This window comes from Pongo abelii, chromosome 16 (genome assembly GCF_028885655.2).
Source record: "Pongo abelii isolate AG06213 chromosome 16, NHGRI_mPonAbe1-v2.0_pri, whole genome shotgun sequence".
Taxonomy (NCBI): domain Eukaryota; kingdom Metazoa; phylum Chordata; class Mammalia; order Primates; family Hominidae; genus Pongo; species Pongo abelii.
Window position 1 is genome coordinate 75534478 of NC_072001.2, and position 21356 is coordinate 75555833.

The following is a 21356-nucleotide window of genomic DNA, read 5'->3' on the forward strand; positions in this document are numbered from 1 at the left end:
GGGAAAGGAGAATGTGTGTGTGGATGGAGGAGGAAACTTGGAAATATCTCTCCAAGACAAGGTGAAGATGATAACATCTTGACCAGAAATCAAGAATCAGAGACCAGAGGTCAGAGAATCTAAAAGGATAATGGAAGTATTTCTTGGAGGAACGAACTTCACAATGGAACCACAAAGTCACCAGAACTCTGTGTGTGGGTTCTTAGACTGAGCATGAAGTCTGAGAGGGGTACAGAATTAGTAGGACTCAATAAATGTTTATATCAATTGGGCTCCATTCTGTTCCTGAACTCGGGCAGCTTCTTTCAGCTAGCAAAGCCATGGCTGATCTTGGGTAAGACAGGAAGAGAGTCTTACCCAAGATAAAGAGTCAGCAGACATCAGGGAGGGCTATAGGCTGATACACTGGAAGGATCTAAGATCCAAGGGTGAGAAAAACACCAAGAACTGACAACAGAAGCCAGCCTTGCCTTTACAGCTTGGAAGCTGGCCAGAACCCAGCTAGTTGGAAGAAAGCACAGGCTCTCTAACCGTCCTATGTGGTTTTGTTTTTGTTTTGATACAGAGTCACGCTCTGTTGCCCAGGCTGGAGTGCAATGGCGTGATCTCGGCTCACTACAACCTCCGCCTCCCAGGTTTAAGCGATTCTCCTGCCTCAGCCTCCCTGCCTCAGCCTCCCGAGTAGCTGGGATTACAGGCATCCACTACCACACCCGGCTAATTTTTCTATTTGTAGTAGAGACGAGGTTTCACCATGTTGACCAGGCTGGTCTCGAACTCTTGGCCTCAAATGATCCACCCACCTCAGCCTCCCAAAGTGCTGGGATTACAGATATGAGCCACTGCGCCCAGCCCACCTCCTGTTCTTAAGGAGCTCTGGTTTTTCTCTACCAGGAAACGGTGTAGCTAGCAGAGCTTTCCATGGTCCTCAGCATAGAGGACTTACTATGGCTCATAAAGTCTGTCGTACCAGCCTTATCTTTTACCATGAGCAACCAAGCAATTACAATGAAGGAATGGCCTCAATCCGAAACGGACTGTGTTCTCTGATATCAGAAGGATATAGAGAAGGAGAATAACTCCCACCTGATTCTTAAAAACAACAACAACAACAACGAAACCCTGAAAGTTCCATGTGGCAAAACAGGAATGATCTCTCTCCAAGGGTAAGTGGCAAGAACCCCCTTTCTCTATCACTGGCATCTGTTTAGGCCCTTCTTGCCTCTTCTGGGTCTGGGCTCCCCAGAATCCCAGCCCTGCTCAGTCTGAGCTATTTCTGGGGGTCAGCAACTCTGAGCCCCACCTGTACCCTTGACCCAGGGAGGCTCTCATACTAAGTCATGGGTAGGACAGACTCCAGGTGTGGGCCCACCCTCCCTTACACGGGTCGCAGCCTGAGGTTGGTCAGACAGGGAAGTTACCTCCTCGGCCCTCACTGGCAGCTGGCTTCACTTGGATCGGACGATTCATCTGAAAGACATTGGACCAACACACCCATTCAGCACACTGCCTGGTCCTGGAGCCCCCAGCTTCTCGAACCCTGGACTCCTCAGGATCTGAGCCTTAGTCCCTTTGAACTCCGCACTCCACCACTTCCAAACTGGGATTACAGATTTTCTCCAAGATTCCTTCCTTAAACCCAGGAATTTAGAAGGTGCTGAAACTGGCAGGGATGGGTGACAGGAACTTAGTAGCAAGCACAAGGTGGAATGAAGCGGCTAAAGAGACTTTCTGCCTGGGGCTCTGGGCAGGGGCTATGTGAGGCCTGTCCCTTTGGCTTCCGGACTTACTTAAAGGCTTTGCATGAGAGGATTGGGAAGGAGGGTAGAGTTGATACTGCAGATTTGTGTTTTATGTCTAAAATGGAGAATATCACGCTATGTGTCATTTAGATGAGAGTCTGGGAATCAGACTCAGTGCTATCTGCCCTCAACTCTTGTCATTTAATGGTTGTATGACTTTAAGTAAGCCACCCTTTCTCAGATTCAATTTTTCTTTTCCTCCTGTGTAGCTGAAATTACAGGCACATGCCACCAGGCCCGGCTGATTTTTGTATTTTTAGTAGAGACAGGGTTTCTCCATGTTGGCTAAGTTAGTCTTGAACTCCTGACCTCAAGTGATTCACCCGCCTCGGCCTCCCAAAGTGCTGGGATTACAGGCGTGAGCCACTGCGCCTGGCCAGATTCAATTTTTCAAATGAGGAAAACATTTCCCAAGCTGCTGTATCACTAGAGTCTCCACACTCACCTGCTCCATCCCCTCCCTAGGGTCCCCTTCCCTGAGGATGCTGGAGTTTTCCAAGGTGCCATTCTCAGCCCTTTTTGTCTGGCTCTTCCTACTTTTCTTGGATAGTCTCATCCACACTCACAGCCTCAGCTCCTCTCCACACAGGGATGACTTAGAGCTCTGTGTCTCCAGCCTGCATTCTCCTCTGAGCTTCAGAGCCATGTTACCAGCTGCCTGCTGGACATCCCCACTAGAAAGTCCCACAGGCGCCTTCACTCAACACACCCAAACAAGAGCTCTTTTTTTTTTTTGCCCCAATCTGATCCTCCCAGTCACCCAAGCTATAAGCCTGGAAAGCAGCTTGACTTCTCCTTCCATCCCTTCCCCGCTCCCACCAACTTCATCTTTTAATTCAGGGGTTCCTGATGAGGTGTAGATAAAAATCACCCAGGAACCAGATGAGGCTCTTAAGTTGGGGTATTGTATAATTTGAAAACGCTCCTAGGTGATTTCAATATATCCCCCCCACATTCCCATCCCCCAACCACCCTGAGTGAATTCATGATTGAATCCCCATCTCACCTTCCTCTCATGGGTGTTGTGGGGATCACATGAGGTAATGGGGACGCAAAAGGTCTTTGTAAACTGCCAAGAGCTGGGTGCGTGGGAGGTGAGGAATTATTGTTTGGGGGCAGGCAGCTGAGTGCCGGGAGGAAAAAACAGCAGCCTTCCCGTTCATGGAGGAAGGGGTACTGATGCCCATCTGGCCTGAGAAGGTGATGATCTGACCCCCTCCCCTCAGGAAATGCTCTGCTTCTGCACCAATCAGGGGCCACTCCATCCCTTACCAATATGCTCGTTGCCGAGACAACAGGCAGCTTCCTGTTACCATAGCCACAAGTGCTACCCAGTAACCATGGTAACGCCCTGGCAGTCACAGTTGAGCAATTTCCTTTGGATCAAATTTGGGGGTGGGAGGGGCAGGGAGGGCTTACTAAAAAAAAAAAAAAAATGGAAAGGAGAACAGGCCAAGCCTGAACCAACACAACTCCCCTCCCACCCAGGGCTCTGACACACCCACCCGCTGGTGGTGGAGCACCTACAGTGTACCAGGCTGTGGGTGGGGACGGAGACACCGACAGGACTCAGACTGCAGTCTAGAGGGGATGACAGATCAATCCAAGCAGATCAGGGCGAGCTTGACAGGTCTGGACTGGCCTGGACCAGGGACCAGGAGGACAGGACCCGTCCCTGGGCATGGCCACCTGTGATTGTGGAGGAGAGACCAAGAGACAGAGCCATGGAGAGCAGAGACACAGGGAGAGATGAAGAAACACTGGCAGACAGAAATGATGTGAGAGAAAGACAGTCCTAGAAAGGGGCAAGGAAAGAGAGTTACTGGTGGAGAGGGGAAGGAAATGAGGAGATGAAGGGTCAGGAAGCGGGTGCAGGAGAGGCAGGGAGGAGCCTGGTAGGCAAGAAGGCCAAAAGAGTAGAAGCCTGGGGTGGGGGGCAGTGAGGGTGAGCAAGACCATCATTATTTTATTAGTTCTTAAATAGATCCTGAGAATTTCTCTCTGGAGCCTAGAGTGACGAGCACACGTGACAGCAGCAGTTTCCATGGCAGCTGCCTCCCTGGCTGTGTTTCCTGGGAGATGGTGCTTTGGGGGACACCCCCTTCTCTCCTCCCACCCACTTCACCACCCTTCAACAGAGAGTGGGCATCGGGTGGTACACACATGTTCCCCCCTGGACCTGACTTAGGCGTTCCACCACTCAGGCATGCTGCCAGCATTTCCTGAATTCTGTGATGAGCCCCAGGCAGCCTTTCATGGGAGACAGTGATGGTCTGTATGGGGATCCTCTCTTCGTAGACTCACAGAGGGGAAGATAATGTCACCATTTCCTGAGAGCTGACTCTGTGCCGGGCCCTTCCTGGGACACTTTACATACATTATTCCTAAATCGTTCCATCCACTCTGCAAGGGAACACAGGTGTCCCCATATCATAGATGAGAAAGCTGAGGCTGAGGGAGGTGAAATCACTTGTCTAAGATCCCATGGTGGGTTTAAGTGGTTGAGCTGGGATTTATCCCCAGACCTGTCTGAGGCTGAAGCCCATGATTTTTGCATTGGAGTGCTGCTCAACTCCATTCTTAAGGCATGAACACAAATAGTGAGGCACAGAGGGACCAGGGCCTCGGGGGAGTGCACGGTCAAGAGCTGTGGAAGAGGCAGACTCCAGCTGAAGAAGCTGACTCAGGAAAGCTGCATAGAAGAGGCAATGTTTGATCTGAGCCTTGCAGGACTGGGGTCATTGGCCATGTAGAGGTAATACGAGAGGTAGAAGTGGTGGCTGAGCACACTGAATGGCTGGGGTACGGACAGGGAGCTGCAAGCCTGAAGGAGCAAAGTTTCTGGTGAGCACTTGGCATGGGAGTAGCCAGGGTAGAGCAAATTTCTTCCTAGCAGATAGATGTGGATTTCAATCCTGGCTCTATCACTTGCTTCTCTAAGGTCTCTGAGCCTCAATATCCACACTAGTGAAGGGGGAATCATGATGTTACCTTGCAGCATTGTGATGAAAATGACAACTGCTAGATCTTAGTACATACCTCAGATATAAAAAGTTATGGTTTTTTGTTTGTTTTTTGAGACAGTTTCGCTCTTGTTGCCCAGGCTGGAGTGCAATGGCGTAATCTCGCCTCACCAAAACCTCCGCCTCCCAATTCAAGCAAGTCTCCTGCCTCAGCCTCCCGAGTAGCTGGGATTACAGGCATGTGCCACCATGCCCGGCTAATTTTGTATTTTTAGTAAAGACCAGGTTTCTCCATGTTGGTCAGGTTGGTCTTGAACTCCTGACCTCAGGTGATCCTCCCGCCTCAGCCTCCCAAAGTGCTGGGATTACAGGCGTGAGCCACCGCGCCTGGTCGGTTTTTGTTGTTGTTGTTATTGTTGTTAAGGATATGAAACTGAGAGGTAGGCAAGGGCCAGATTAGGGAAGGCTGTGAAAACTGCATCAAGGAATTTTGACTTTGACTTTGTTGTATTTCAAAGGCAATGAGGATCCAGGGGAGGGAAGGATTTTTAAATGTTTTTTTTTTTTTAATTTTTATTTATTTATTTATTTTGGAGACTGCGTCTCACTCTATCACCCAGGTTGGAGTGCAGTGGCGTGATCTCAGCTCACTGCAATCTCCGCCTCCCAGGTTCAAGCAATTCTCCTGCATCTGCCTCCTGAGTAGCTGGGATTACAGACACCCGCCATCACGCCCAGCTAATTTTTGTATTTTTAGTAGAGACGGGGTTTCACCATGTTGGCCAGACTGGTCTCAAACCCCTGACCTGTGGTCTTACTCTGCTGCCCAGGCTGGAGTACAGTGGCGCCATCATAGCTCACTGCAAACTCCAAATCTTGGGCTAAGCAATTATTCTACTTCAGCCTCCCAAATAGCTAGGAATACAGGTACATGCCACCATGCCCAGCTAATTTTTAAATTTTTTGTAGAGACTGGGTCTCACTATGTTGCCCAGGATGGTCTTGAACTCCTGGGCTCAAGCGATCCTTGGACTTCATCCTTTCAAAGTGCTGGGATTACAGGTGTGAGCCGCTATGCCCAGCCAGGAAAGGGTTTTAAGTAGAGGAATCATCTAGTCAGTTTTGTCTTATGAAGGATCCCATAAGCTGTCACTATGTGGAGAAAGGATTGGAAAAAGAGTGATTAGAGGCAAGAAGATCAGTGGCGCAGGTGAGAGGTGAGTGTGACCTGGATAGAAGGAAATGAACAGATTTAACAGATGTGTAGGAAGAATTAACTGGACTATAGTTCTATCGGATATGTGGACCTGGGAAGAAGAGGGCATATTGGCTGAGTCTCAGGTTCATAGCTTGGGAGTTGGGGAAGGTGGGAGTTTGGGAGTTGGGGGCACAAGGAAGTCCCCAGGGGAAGAACCCAAGAGAATAAGAACAGAGTTGGGGAGAGCAGGGCTCTGAGACTTCAGTCCCCACAGAGCAGTGGTGATGGAGGACACCTGGGATTTAGGTATGTTATGTGTGGCTGGAGGAGAAAGAGAGCTGCCCCCATGAGCTTCCTGGGCAACCTATTATATATATATCTTGTTCCTGCCATGGGCAGAGGAGTGACATGGCAGTGGGATGAAGTAATCAGGAGTCCCCCTTGAGGAAAAGAGGACATTGCCTCCCGGGCTAAAAACATGTCCTGGGACTTCAGGTAAGCTCTTGCCCTGGCTGAGCACCTGTTCCCTTAAGAATTTCCCAGGTGGAGTCCAGGCCCATGTCTGCTTCACAACCCAGCCCTGGAGGGGAATTCAAGGGATAGAATGTCAGAGAGAACAACCTATTGCAGGCAATGGAGTGGGGTAGGTCAGAGGCCGCACAGACATGCACAGGGCACTGGACCTTCTGCCCCAGTGAGCAGAAGGGAGAGCAAGACCCTACCTAACCCTCTGCCCTGACTTGTCTAAAATTCCTCCCTTTGGGCTCAGCATCGCTCTTTTCAGATTCTTCTGCCCTGATGCCAACTATTCTTTTCACTGAGCACTGACACCCTCAGCACTCCTCATTCCATGGGAAGAGTTTATCAGAACGTTCTCAAGGAAGGGAACACTGGTAGGTCTGGGAAAGGTGTCAGGAGGTGCAGGGCAGAGTGGGACATAAAAAAACCAAACTTCATAATTTTTAGTACTTTGTTTTACCTCACCCCCCTCCTCTAATTCAATCCACTGTCAAGTCCCACTGGTTCTAGAATCTATGTGGATATCCTAAACAGCTCTGAAGTCTAACCTCTTCTCTCCTTTCCTGGCCTATCTCCAGCTCTAGGCCAGCATCACCATTCATCTGCACTCAAGCAACACTGCACTAAAGGGTCATCCAGCCTCCAGTATTGCTTCCTTTCCTACCCAACCTTCTTCACACCATAGCCAGAGTAATCTTTTTTTTTTTTTTTTTTTTTTTTGAGACAGCCTCAACCTCCAGGGCTCAAGCAACCCTCCCACCTCAGCCTCTCAAGCAACCCTCCCACCTCAGCCTTCCAAGTAGCTGGGACTACAGGTGCACACCACCACACCTGGCTAATTTTCAAAAAACTTTTGTAGAGACGGGGTCTCACTATGTTGTCCAGGCTGGTCTCAAACTTCTGGGTTCAGCGATCCTCCAGCCTCAGCCTCCCAAAGTGCTGGGATTACAGGCATGAGCCACTATGCCTGGCCCAGAGTAATCTTTTGAAACTAGTCTCTTACTCTTCTCTGCTTAAAATCCACCTCTGTTCCCCCATTGCAAGCCTCCTGTTAAAGCCCAAGATTCTAAGACTGGCTGTCAAAACTTGTGAGTCTTGCTTCCACTGCTGCCCAACATGCACGATTCTCTCTACCCATGTGGAGCCTTAGCCATCTTTGCTAGACACCTTCTCTGCCAGTGTTCACACTGTCCCCAAATTTTCTTGTCTTTTAGGTTTCTAGATCCTCAAATATGATAAAATATGATCATGATTCAGCTCAGATAACATCTCCTCTGCAAAGCATCTACTCCCTCCCCACTTCTTTTTATTCTTTTCTTTATTCCTTTATTTATTAATTTTTATTTTGTATTTTTGTATTTTTAGTAGAGACGGGGTTTCACCATGTTGGCCAGGCTGGTCTCAAACTCCTGACCTCAAGTGATCCGCCCCCCTCGGCCTCCCAAAGTGCTGGGATTACAGGTGTGAACCACCGCGCCTGGCCTTTTCCTTTATGGTTTGACTCTGGGACTCCCTCCCCAATTCTGGTCTCTCTTTTACTTGCCCAGATGTATGCCTGAGTGAGATGAAATGAGGCTCATTTTTTTTTTTTTTTTTTGACACGGAGTCTCACTCTGTCACCCAGGCTGGAGTGCAGTGGTGCGATCTCAGCTCACTGCAAGCTCCGCTCCCGGGTTCACGCCATTCTCCTGCCTCAGCCTCCTGAGTAGCTGGGACTACAGGCACCCGCCACCACGCCCTGCTGATTTTTTGTATTTTTAGTAGAGACGGGGTTTCACCGTGTTAGCCAGGATGGTCTCAATCTCCTGACCTCGTGATCCACCCGCCTTGGCCTCCCAAAGTGCTGGGATTACAGGCGTGAGCCACCGCGCTCGGCCAGTGAGGCTCATTTTTAAGAAGCATCTTGAGGGCAAAGACTCAGACTCATTCATGAAGTGGTTGCTAGCACATACAGTGCCTTCCTGTAAATTATAAAAAGGCACTCCCCAACCCTGGGATGAATGAGAAAAAATGTGCCCTTTCCTCTGGGCTGACAAAGCCTCGAAATAATGTGCATGACTTGGTCAATAGAGCATGGGTGAATTTTTGCCCCCATCTGCCCTCTCCACCCAGGCTGTTTTGTGCAGGGCACAACTTGCAAAAGCAAATGCACTCCCCTACTCAGTAACATCTGCCTCCTTCACAGTGTTTGAAGGACTGGCTTCCCAAAGGAAGGGAAGTCAGGAACAGGGGAATAAACAAATAGGGAGGCACCTTCTGCATCCCAGAAGTGGGGCTGAGGCTAGGCCTCACCCTCTTCAGGTGGATTCTGGAGCATAAAGTGAGGCTAAAAGAAGGAATTCTGGCTTCATCAGGAAGAGGCTGCAGGAGGTGGGAGCCAGGTGGGACAGACCAACCGAGGTTTGAAGGAGTTCTCAAATAGGGAGGCAAGCTTTCACAGGGGACAGAAATTGGCAGGGGACAAATGGAGAGGAGCCAAGCAAGAGAAGGTCTTAGTCCATCAGAATCCATGAAATTCTTGGCCGGTAGTGGTGGCTCACGCCTGTAATCCTAGCACTTTGAGAGGCTGAGGAGGGCAGATCACTTGAAGTCAGGAGTTCAAAACCAGCCTGATCAACATGGTGAAACCCCGTCTCTACTAAAAATACAAAAAAATTAGCTGGGCCTGGTGGTGGGTGCCTGTAATCCCAGCTATTTGGGCGGCTGAGGCAGGAGAATCACTTGAACCCTGGAGGTGGAGGTTGCAGTGAGCTGAGATGGCACCACTGCACTCCAGCCTGGGTGACAGAATGAGGCTTTGTCTCAAAAAAACACAAAAAAACAAAAAACAAACTATGAAATTCCCCCTGGGGTTTCAGACTTCTCTCTCTGGGGGCTGACCTAGCCTTTTCTGGTCCCATGGTGACAGTCCAGCCTGATGCCAGCAGGAATTCAGATTAAAGTCTTGTCCCTGCTTCTCCAGCAGGTGGCAGCTGTGCTCAGGACCCGGTGGCAGCAGACTGCTGGGCACTCCTCCTCCATGCTGGTGGGCCTAAGGCCAGGTGACTAAAGTTGCTGCTGTCCCTGGCAGGCCCAGAGGAAAGATTGATGGCACAGGCATTGCTGAGGCTGGCCAACACAGCCATTGATTTTCATTTAGGAGAATAATTAAATATTAATTTTCACTTTGTTAAGCTGGAGAGGGTGAATAAAGCCAATGCTGACAGTATCAGAGGAAGCCAGGCCATGTTGGAGACCTGCAGATGAAACAGTGAGAGGGGGAAGATGTCCCCAGTCACCATTCTCTCCAGAACCTAAGACCCCTGTCTGCTACCTGGTTGTCTCAGGTCACAGTACAGTGGTTAAGTGAATGAGTTCTAGGGCCAGATTAGCCGGGCCCAAAGTCCAGATCTTCCCGTTATTAACTATATGACCTTGGGCAAGTCACTTGATTCTTATGACTTAGTTTTCTCACCTGTAAAATGGGAATGCCAATAACAATACCTTATTTAGGCCTGGCACGGTGGCTCATGCCTGTAATCCCAGCATTTTGGGAAGCCAAGGTGGGTGGATCACTTGAGGCCAGAAGTTCAAGACTAGCCTGGCCAACATGGTGAAACCTCATCTCTACTAAAATTACAAAAATTAGTTGGGCAGAGCCCTGTGTCTTGTGGAGGGGAGATTTTTTTCCTCTCAAAGTCTATCTTAATTTTTTTGGGGGGACCTCCCATTTCCTTTCAGGGTAAAGCCTGGCATTCAAAGTTTCATCTTCAACTGCTGCCCTCTGTAGATCTTCCCTCCAGCTTCCCTCCATGCTCACGTAGGCCTCCCCCCACAGTGCCAGCCGCATTTCACACCCACCTGTTCCTTCTGTGTCTGCACCTTTACCATGCTGTTTCCCACATGGAATGTTACAGCTTGTCTCATTGACTCTCAGTTCTAGCAGCAGAAGTCATTTGCTCCCATGATTAGATGAATGATGAGTTCTACTCCTACTCCTACTAATGCTGCTGTTACTATTACTGTTACTATCACTACTACCACCAGCTAACTCGTATCAAGTGCTTATTTTCTGCCAAGAACAGCATTGAGTACTTGAGTTCACTTAATGACTTAGCTCATTTAACCACGACAACAACCCTATGAGTTTAACTCTACAGATGAGGAAACTTAGGCTTAGCAGTAAAGGCTTGCCCAAAGTCACAAAGCTAGTGAGTGGTGGGGCCTGGATCCACACCCAGGTTTCTCTGGCTCAGGAGCTTGCATACAGAGGATCAGTGATGGTGACAAATTGGTGTTACTTGGCACTTAGTCCCCAAAAGTGAGGTTAAAGGTGCTTCAGCTACTGTGCTTGGTTCTAGGAGCTGTCACCCCATTAACAGCTTGATTAGCTCTTGGCGAAGCTTGCTCCATTGCTTGGCAGCTCCAATTCAGAGAAGTGACTTCTTTATACTGAGCCGAAATCAGTGTCTATTTCTTATTATATTAACTGATCCGAATCTTGCCTTCTGGGACCACTCATAGAAAACCAAACCCCTCTTCTAGAATCTGAAGGTAGTTACCCCAACCCCAACAGTAGTACTTATTGAGATCTTACTCTGTGCCAGGCACTTGCTAAGCCTCAAGTAATCCTCACTACAGCCAAGTGAGCTAGGTGTTAGTATAACCCACTCCTCATATCTAAAGAAACTGAAGCTCAGGAGTCCAAGTAACGTACCCAGAGACACAGAACTGATAAATGGCAGAGCTGGGATTCAAATCCAGGTCTGTGAGACTCAAAACCCAGTGTTTTTTTTGTTTTTTTGTTTTGTTTTTGTTTTTGTTTTTTTTTTGAGACTGAGTCTCACTTTGTTGCCCAAGCTGGAGTGCAGTGGCATGATCTTGGCTCACTGCAACCTCTGCCTCCCAGGTTCAAGTGATTCTCTTGCCTCAGCCTCCCAAGTAGCTGAGACTACAGGCATCTGCCACCATGTCCAGCTAGTTTTTGTATTTTTAGTAGAGACGGGGTTTCGCCATGTTGGCCAGGCTGGTCTCGAACTCCTAACCTCAGGTGATCTTCCCGCCTTGTCCTCCCAAAGTGCTAGGATTACAGGCGTGAGCCACCACACTCGGCCTCAAAAACCAGTATTTGTAATTATTAGCTTATGATGCCTCCTTATTAAAGTCCCTCTAAGCCCTGTCTCCTCCAGTTAAATCATCCCAACTCTTCCAAACTATTATTCCAAATATATTTTGTGTCTTTACTTCATCCTCGTCTCTTTCTTGTAAACAAACGACTCTCTTAAATTTGAGAGGCCTAGAACTGGACATAGTCCCAAGTTTGGCCTGTGAATGGCATTTAAACAGTGCTCTGTTCTAGACACACCACTTCTTGGACAAGAGAAAACAAGGCTGTATAGTATGACTTGCTCTTGGTAAACCCATGCTAATTACTAACAATCACCCCTTCATTCTGCCATATGGTCAGTAGGTCCCACCTTGCCTTTTGTTGGGTGATTATCCATTAGCCAAGACCAGACCAGGTACGATTGGTGCCTACAAGCCTAGCTGCCTGTAGAATCAGGTCTCCCCTAACTTTAGCCAAGTGTTTGCAGTGTGGAGGGAAGACAATCTTAGTGAGTCAAGGCACCAAAAATAACCATTACAGGAAAAGGACTAGAGAGAAGTTCCAGCAAGGACCTTAGGACTAGAGAAAATGGGCTACCAGTCCAGCAGAACCTCTACCCCAGGTATCTGCATACCTGCTCACACCAGTGACAAGTGACACCCAAAGCCATAATTTTAGCCAAGGTGAATAAATTCTAGCTTAGCCCTCAACACTGATGCCTCTCCTAAAAGATGGGTGGAATGCCTGGCCCAAGGATCTTGAGCCCCTGTTTTGAGCCAGAACATTGGATGTAACAAAGAATTTGTTGCTGTTCAGGGTATAGGAAGCCCTCTCCTAGAAAGATGACTCTGCTTCTAGTTCTCTGTCCCAACCCAGCCCCCACATGCTGCTTTGGCATGCACACAGGGCACTGTCCCCAGCCTGAGGTGATTCCCACCCCCCAACCTGGAGGACTTACCCCTGGCAGGGTCTTCTGCTCGTGCAGTGCACTCTGGGCCTTGAGAGCAGAGTCCCGGGCGCAGTAGGTGAGGAAGGCACAGCCTGAGGAGGAAGAGGCTGGCTCAGGGGGTTTCCTGAAACCCCCAACTATTCTTCTTTGAAATACCCCACTAAGTTGACAAACTTAAGGCCACTCTCCTTTAAACAAGGACTCTGCTTTTTGAGAAGCCCTCTCTGCCTCCCACCTCTGGAGGGAGGGGCTTCATGTGCCTGGGGACCAGTGTCCCAGGCTCTGGCTCCCTTTCATTTGCTCCTGGCATCCTGCCCAGAGAACATATGTACCCACACCCAGTCACATGTGCATACAATCCCACATCTCCCCTCCCCACTCCAGTCACAAGTCCTGTTGGGGTTAAACCTCCCTAAGCAGCTTTATCATCATCTTTAACCCAGACTTCCCCTTCCTTTTTGGATTCAGACTCATGGAGTCTCCCAGGATCAGCCTCAATTCCTTCCCAACTCAGTTTCAGATGTGAGGAGGCAAAAGAGTAAAAGAAGGGTTGGGAGCCCACCCCAGGAGCCCCCAGCTCTTTTCCATATCTCCCTCCCCTAAGTTTGAAGCTGGGGAATGGATTGATTTGAGACTTAGAAGATGGGATTGGTTTAAGGGCTTCCCATAGGTGGGAGTTTCCAGGGACCCCCTAATCCTGTTCAAGGATCTTGATCTGTCAACCCTCCTAGGGCTTTGAGGTAGGGCCTCTTAAAGAGTTATTGTGCCTCAAATCTGGCTCCTCTAAAAGGGCCAGCATATATGGGTCAGCAAAGAGGTCTAGGTTGAGCCAAAGGGTCAAGTTTAGCCCTCTCCTTGTTCAGCCTCAGGACCTGTAGCCTGCTAGGAAGCACTGAAGCAGCACTCCCCTCCTTTCCAACAGTCACTGAGCACTCATTCATTCAGAAAATATTTATTGAACACTTACTTATTATGGTGGGGCATTTTGATGAGCTTGGGGATAGAGTGGCAACAAGACAGACACATTCCCTGCCCTCATGGGGATTAGACAAATCATGAGGGACCCCTAAACGAGTCCAAAGGGTTGAGTAATGTCTCAAAGAAGGCCTTGAGTCCTCGAGAACAAGAACACTGAGTCCTTAACAATCAGGTGATGAAAAGGACAGTGATTATTTCAGACAGAGGGAAAAGCATATATGAAGACTGAATCAAGAATTTGGTGTGTTGGCGAAATGGATAGAAGGTTAGTGTGGCTGGAGGCTGGTGCATGGGGGCAGAGTGGCTAGTGAGGTATGCAGGAATCAAGTCATATGTAGCCTTGTGGGCCTCAGTTGGATTTTGAACTTTTTCCTAAGAGCAATAGAGAGCCACTTTAAAGGGTTTTAAGCAGATCTGTGAGATGATAAGATCTGTTTTCAAAACGAGCCTTCTGAGTGTAGGAGGGAGAAGGACTGAAGGAGGAGAAAGTGGATATGGTGAGCCATTAGGAACTTGGGGCAGATTTCCACTTAGACCTCAGCAGATTAGAAAGGCAAATGAGAGCATTTTTTTCTGGCCTCTTCTACAGGGCTGCCCCCTTAAGATGGGTTTATTGTCGGACATTCATTGAGTTAAAGGGAACTTAGAGAACTGAGCAAAACTCTTATCACATCAACAGGGAAACTGAAGCCCAGAGAGTGGGTCAGTGGCAGGGCAGGATTTGGAATGTCTTAACTCCCAAGCTGGGGTTGTTTTCAAAGCACTGTGGCTGCCTGCCTCGGTACCCAGCCATCAAAAGGAAAATGAGTCACTGTTGCTGGGGAGAGGATGAGGAAGATGTTGACTTGGAGACCCTCCACAATCATCTTGGAAGGCAACACTTGCCTTGGAGAGTTGTGATTTAGTTTGGAAATAAATCACCAAACACCTGATTCCACTTACATCCCTGCTCTGTGTTTTGCCACCAACCCATATCACCTGACGTCCAAACCGGGCAGGTTGCCTGTCTGAAAGGCTCAGGGGAGCAGCTGCTGCCTAAAGAAGCCCCATGTGAACTAGCCAGGATAGAGGGTGGAAGAATGAAGGAAAGAAAAGACAGAGAAGCATGGTTTGAGAGACAGATGAATGAAAATAACAGGCAGAATTAGAGCTAAATGAAAAGAGAGAGGATGAGGGAACAGTTCAGAGACTGATAGTGAGAAGAGTGAGATTTAAGGGTATTCTATACACTTCCCTTATTGTACAGATGGCCTACAAAGATTAGCTTTGTACTTACCTACTGAAATCAATGTCTAAAAATAAGAAAATGAGTTGCTATAGAGGGATGGACAGACAGGCAGGTAGTGGGAGTGCATTAGAAGGACTCTAGATGGTGTGGTATTGTCCTTTCATACACCCATTAACACAATCCCAGCCCAAAGGGTGGAAGCTGTACTCCTAGCCAGATGGTCCTAGCCCTTCTATTGGCATTTTCTCGAAGTGCCTACATTAGTGTGCCAAGGAAGCCTACAAGGCCTTCCAGTTGAAGAGGTGGCAGTCTGATTCCAGCTCTCAGTCCTTAGGAATGTACCTTTAGCTGTTACCCAAGGCCTACCACTCCTCTCTTAGGAAGACCATGGAGGATAGTTGGTGACTCTTTCCCAGCAAAAACGTGAAGCCACAGCATGGTGGTGGTGGTCGGGGAGGAGATAAGAGTGTTTCTTCTCAAATCATCTCCCCTTCTGCTGCCCACGTATGACATGTGACTCTGGCTCTCTTACTCCAGCCCTGCCTGGACAGACTTTTCTGCATGTAAACAAGCCTCCTCCCTCTCTCTACAGGAAGAAAGGGGTGTGGCCGAACAGGACCGTGGTGCCTGTATCTCTCTAGAAAGGGCAGGGAGAAGATCTCCTTCTGTCTCTTCAGCCTGACTCACCCTGAGAATGGGTCTGGACTGGGACCAGCCTGCGAGGGAGGGAAAGAAAGAGGCCATAAAGAGGACTGGGGAGGAGCAAAGAAGAGGCACAGGAGTGGGGGGATTAGAGAAGGAAAGAAGTGTGGATTTAGCTGAGAGAAATCCAAGAAGAAAGGGACACAGGGTGGCAGGAGTTCCCAGCTGAGGTCAGGGTTCTGAACTGAAATCAGAAGAGGTAGAGTGCATTGGGATTCTGGCGAAGGGCAGGAGAGATTGGGGCTATTGTTGAACATGAGGGGGGTATCTGGAACTGAGAGCCTCCTGGGAATTGAATTGGATTTTGTGTTAGACAGGTCTGGGTTCTGAAGAAGGGGAGGGTTTGGGTCTGCGGTGTTTTATATTGGCAGTCTGAGAGTCAAAAGAAGGCTCTTGAGGGGGATGGCTGAACTAGGAGGCCAGAAGGAGGGGTACAAGTCCCAGATATTCATGTGGGTGGTTAGGCCTGAGTGAGGTGCCACCAGATGGAGGATTCAGGAATGTTTGGGTTCAGGGTTTGGGAAATTGAGGGTCTTTGAGATCTAGAAGGTGGAATAAGTTTTCAAATTCCAGAATTTTAGGTCTGATGGGAGAGGTGGCGGAAAGGTCCAGCTGAAAGGCAGGGACTGCTGGGATGTGAGAGGTGGAGGCCAGGAATTTGGAGGTTAGAGTGGAGAACATGTTAGGGGACCAGAGTGATAATCAGAGGGAGGATGTCAGAGAGAAAATTCTGTGATCTGGGAAGGGGGCTGGGCTGAGGTGGGGCTGATATTGGACTGGTGTTGGACTGGCTCTCGGCAGGGCTAGGGCTGGGGCTGGGCTGGGGTCGGGCCACACTCTAATCAGATTGGGGCTGGGCTGGGCTGGGCTGACCCCGCGCACCTTTGTGGAGGCCGGTGAGCCGGTCCTTCAGCACCGTCAGCTCGTAGATGCGGCCGAACTCCTCGAACAGCGGCTTGAGGTCCTGCTCGTCCAAGCCCCGCGGGATCTGCCCCACGAAGAGCTTGATGGCGTCGTGGTCCTTCATGGGTACGGCAGGACCGGGGTTTAGCCCGCTCATGCCGACGCCGCTGTCCGCGGTGCTGAAACCCAGGCGCGGGCCGGGGCCAGAGGGCTGCGCTGACCCTCCCGGCGCCGCGGCCATGTCCCCGCCCTGTCAGCCCTCCCGCCGGTCCCACCGGTCCCGCCTGTCCCGCCGTCCCCTCCCTGGACCGGTGGCGAGGGCCAGGGGGAGGGGGCGGGGCCCGGGCGGAGAGGGCGGGGGGCTGCCCAGGGGGCGGGGTCCGGGTGGAGGGGCGTAGAGGGGGTGGGGCGGGCAGGAAAGGGGCGGGGCCGGGGCGGGGCGGGCCCGGGCCGAGGTGGCGGCAGAACGCTGGGGTCTGGCTTGAGGTCCCCGTGCGGCTTTCTCTGGGCTCCCGCCCGAGCTCTCCCGGAGCCGAGCCCCGAGCGAGCCCCAGCCCCCATGCTTGGTGACGTCAGGCAGCTGGCCGCCGAGTCTACGCAAATGATTTGCATAATGAGGAAGCAGCGGCCAATCAGAGTGGGGGTTGACTGGGCTCGCCGGGGGCGGGAGGGGCGGCTGGGCTCATGCGCTCCTGCTCGCCATGGCAACCGGACCCTCGAATGCCCTGTGTGTGTCGAGTGTGTGCGGGCGTGGCCGTAGATCGCGCGTGTGCGCCTTGGGCCGCGTGAGGGGAAGCAGCTTCGTCATGCGTGATGGTGTCTGCCGGAGTCGGGGCTAATCCCCACCGCACACACAGGCACACAGAGGCACACGCAGGCACACACACCTCCAAACGCTGGCGCGTTTCCTGCGGGGGTGGATGGGGATTTCTCTTTTCTATTCCCACTATCGAGCCAGTCCCTCGCAGCCAATCCCACCCCGCCCCATCACACATCTCTGTCTTCGGTGTCTTTAACCACTTTCTTACTCCTGAGCATCAGACACGTTCGTCTCCCTTGCAGCCTTAAAAAGAAAGAAAGAATAAAATAAAAACCCCTTAAACAGTCCTTGAACACGGATTCCTCCTTAGGAGAGTGAGGGAACTTAGCCGTATTTACTCAGAACCCATTATGCACCAGGTGCCCGGTTCATCCCAGTTCTGTGAACTCAGGAGTGTTCTCTTTTTCCGGAAAAGGAAGCTGAGGTTCTGAGGGTCGAGGAGGTTAGGGCCAGGTCCACCCCAACATTTGTTGGGCCCAGCGCAAAAGAAGAAATGGAAATCGACATACTGTGTGTCTAAATATTTAAAAGATACAAATCAAATTACAATTTGTTAAATATTTTCCCCTCTTATTTTCACAAATACAGGTTCAGAATTACGAAAATGAAAGACATATGTACAGCTACGCTTTTTATATGACTGAAAGTTGGCAAAATATCAGAGCTGATGGAATTTTATTACTGTGGCACATGTCTAGGTATTCTCTTGATGGATCAGTGATGTTTGCACAAAGTAGTAATACAATGTTTGGATAAAGACACATACTTCATAAATTATATATTTAGTCCATAATATATTTTCATGCCTCTTTCAGTAAAATTGCTAATTATTTTAATAGAGATTTCCTTTTTTTTTTTGATAGGTTATCATTCTGTCACCCAGGCTGTAGTGCAGTGGTGCGATCTAAGATCACTGCAGCCTCAACCTCCTGGGTTCAAGCGATCCTCCCACCTAAGCCTCCCGAGTAGCTGGGATGACAGGTGCAGGCTACCATGCCTGGATAATTTTTTTTTCTTTTTTTTTTTTTTTGTAGAGATGGGGGTTTCACCATTCTGCCCAGGCTTGTCTAGAACACTCCTGAGCTCAAGTGATCCACCCACCTCGGTGCCCCAGAGTGCTGGGATTACAGGAGTATGCCACTGCACCTGGCCTAATAGAGATTTTAACATAACTTGTGTCCATTGACTATTCTAAGAAACTGCTCGAGACCAGCAGTAGCAACTGGAATCATCAAAAAGTTCTTAAAACAATATTCAATTCAGAAGCAAATCATGATTTTTAAATGATTTATTTTTCTGGCTGAGCGTGGTGACTCACACCTGTAATCCCAGCACTTTGGGAGGCCAAGGCGGGCAGATCACTTGAGGTCAGGAGTTTAAGACCAGCCTGGCCAACATGACAATATCCCGTCTCTACTAAAAATACAAAAATTAGCCAGGCATGGTGGCAGGCTCCTGCTACTCTGGAGGCTGAAGCAGGAGAATCGCTTGAACCCAGGAGGTGGAGGTTGCAACGAGCCGAGATCGTCTCACTGCACTCCAGCCTGGGCGACAGAGTGAGACTCCATCTCAAAAAAAAAAAAAAAAAAAAGCAGCAGCAAATTATGATTTTCAAAAATTATTTTTCTGGTGGGATGCGGTGGCTCACACCAGTAACCCCAGCACTTCAGGAGGCTGAGGTGGGTGGATTGCTTGAGATCAGGAGTTTGAGACCAGCCTGGCCAACATGGCAAAATCTCATTTTTACTAAATGAATAAATAAATAAAATAAATTATTTTTCTCCTTTAACAGAAAGTTACTCCTTGTAATAAGTTGACCATGAAATGGGTTACTGGAACATTTCATTTTCATTCAGTCCTATTTAATTAATTTTTTTTTTTTGAGACGGAGTCTTGCTCTGTCGCCCAGGTTGGAGTGCAGTGGCCCGATCTCAGCTCACTGCAAGCTCTGCCTCCCGGGTTCATGCCATTCTCCTGCCTCAGCCTCCTGAGTAGCTGGGACTATAGGTGCCTGCCACCACGCCCAGCTAATTTTTTTTGTATTTTTAGTAGAGATGGCATTTCACCATGTTAGCCAGGATGGTCTCGATCTCCTGACCTCATGATCTGCTTGCCTAGGCCTCCCAAAGTGCTGGGATTACAGGTGTGAGCCACCACGCCTGGCCCAGTCCTATGTATTTTTTTAAATTTTTACCCCAAAAGTAGTAAAACAATTCAAAAAGCAGACCAAAGTTCTCTGCAGAAAAAGAAAAATACAGTAAAAAATTTCCTTGAGGCTTCCTCTTTGATCCATATATTATTTATAAATGTATTGTTCAGTTTCTAAGTGTTTGGAGATTTGCCTATTATTTTTCTGTTATTGATTTCTAGTTTGAGTCCATTGTGGTCAGAACACACTGTGTATAATTTCAATTTTTTTTTTTTTTGAGATGGAGTCTCGCTTTTGTCACCCAGGCTGGAGTGCAGTGGCGCGATCTCGGCTCACTGCAACCTCTGCTTCCTGGGTTCAAGCAATTCTCCTGCCTCAGCCTCCTGAGTAGCTGGGATTGCAGGCACCCGCCACCATGCCCAGCTAATTTTTGTACTTTTAGTAAAGACGGGGTTTCACCATGTAGTCCAGTCTGGTCTCCAACTCCTGACCTCAGGTGATCCGCCTGCCTCAGCCTCCCAAAGTGCTGGGATTACAGGTGTGAGCCACTGAGCCTGGCCTCAATTCTTTTGCATTTGTTGAGGTTTGTTTTGCTACCCTCAGAATATGGTCTACCTTGGTAAATATTTTGTTGATGTTTGAAAAGAATGTGTATTCTGTTGTTGAGTGCAGTGTTCTATAAATGCTGATTACATTCTGTTAGTTAATGGTGTTATTGAGTTCTTCTACATGCTTGCTGAAGTTTTTTTTTTTTTTTTTTTTTTTTTTTTGAGACTGAGTATCACTCTGTCACCCAGGCTGGAGTGCAGTGGTGTGATCTCGGCTCACTGCAACCTCTGCCTCCCAGGTTCAAGTGATTCTCTTGCCTCAGCCTCCTGAGTAGCTGGGACTATAGGCATGCACCCCCACACCTAGCTAATTTTTTTTTTTTTTGAGACAGAGTCTCGCTCTGTCATCCAGGCTGCAGTGCAGTGGCACTATCTTGGCTCACTGCAACCTCTGCCTCCCAAGTTCAAGCAATTCTCCCACCTCAGCCTCACAAGTAGCTGGGACTACAGGCGCCTGCCACCACACTCAGCTATTTTTTTTGTATTTTTAGTAGAGATGGGGTCTCACCATGTTGGCCAGGGTGGTCTCAAACTCCTGACCTCAAGTGATTGGCTCCCCTTGGCCTCCCAAAGTACTGGGATTAAAGGTGTGGGCCACTGTGCCCAGCCTTGTATTTTTAGTAGAGAAGCGGTTTCACCATGTTGGCCAGGCTGGTCTTGACCTCCTGACCTCAAGTGATCTGCCCACCTCAGCCTCCCAAAGTGCTGGGATTACAAGTGAGAGCCACTGTGCCTGGCCCTATATGCTTGCTGATTTTGTCTAGTTGTTTTATCAGTTGTTGAGAGAAAGGTGTTGAAGGCTTCAATTGTAATTGTGGATTTGTCTATTTATCCTTTCAGTTCCACTAGTTTTTGCCTCACATATTCTGTAGCTCTGTCATTTGGGGCATAAACATTAAAAACTGTGATGCCTTGATGAATTGATACTTTTATTATTATGCAATGTCACTCTGTTCTTGGTAAGCTTTTTGCGTGGAGAGCTACTTTATATAGCAATTTATGTTTTCTTTTGATTAATCTTTGCAAAATATACCTTTTTCTATCCTTTTACTTTCAAGCTACATATATAGCTGTATTTAAGTGAGTTTATTTTAGACAGCATATAATTGGGTCATTTTTTTAAAGTCCACTCTACTAATCTTTGTCTTAGTTGACATATTTAGACCATTTACGTTTAATGTAATTATTGGTATTACAGGTGTGAGCCTGTAATTTACATTTACATTTAATTAACATTTACATTTAATGTAATTATTGGTATGTTAGGGCTTAAGTCTGTCACTTAATTTTTTGTTTTCTTTTTGTTGCCTACGTTCTTCATTTCTCTTTGCTTTATCTTTCTTCTTCTTCTTTTTTTTTTTTTTTTAGAGATGGGGTCTTGCTATGTTGCCCAGAATGGTCTCAAACTCCTGGCCTCAAGCAATCCTTCCACTTTAGCCTCCCAAGTAGCT

The 21356-nt window shown here is 48.6% G+C and overlaps 2 protein-coding genes across 16 annotated transcripts in view; both read right to left on the reverse strand.

Annotated features, from left to right (window-relative positions):
- Positions 1 to 16717, reverse strand: part of CELF6 (CUGBP Elav-like family member 6) — a 39056-nt gene extending 22339 nt beyond the window's left edge. For 4 of the 13 annotated variants that reach the window (XM_054532851.2, XM_054532848.2, XM_054532850.2 and 1 more), the window contains exons 1-3: positions 16308 to 16717; positions 12527 to 12609; positions 1422 to 1470 (exon numbers count right to left, since the gene is read on the reverse strand). In XM_054532851.2, coding sequence (XP_054388826.1) covers positions 1422 to 1470; positions 12527 to 12609; positions 16308 to 16569 — 394 coding nt within the window. In that variant the 5' untranslated portion in view covers positions 16570 to 16717. Of the gene's footprint in view, positions 1 to 1421; positions 1471 to 2808; positions 3034 to 12526; positions 12610 to 16307 lie in introns of those variants that run through there. The other 9 variants (XM_024232485.3, XM_024232484.3, XM_054532853.2 and 6 more) reach the window with 6 other exon arrangements.
- A 214-nt stretch (positions 16718 to 16931) lies between these two features.
- Positions 16932 to 21356, reverse strand: part of HEXA (hexosaminidase subunit alpha) — a 56075-nt gene continuing 51650 nt past the window's right edge. For 2 of the 3 annotated variants that reach the window (XM_054531281.2, XM_054531287.2), the window contains 2 exons: positions 17322 to 17391; positions 16932 to 17236 (listed from right to left, as the gene is read on the reverse strand). In XM_054531281.2, the coding sequence (XP_054387256.2) occupies positions 16961 to 17236; positions 17322 to 17391 (346 nt within the window). In that variant the 3' untranslated portion in view covers positions 16932 to 16960. The remainder of the gene's footprint in view (positions 17237 to 17321; positions 17392 to 21356) is intronic. The other variant, XM_054531283.2, reaches the window with a different exon arrangement.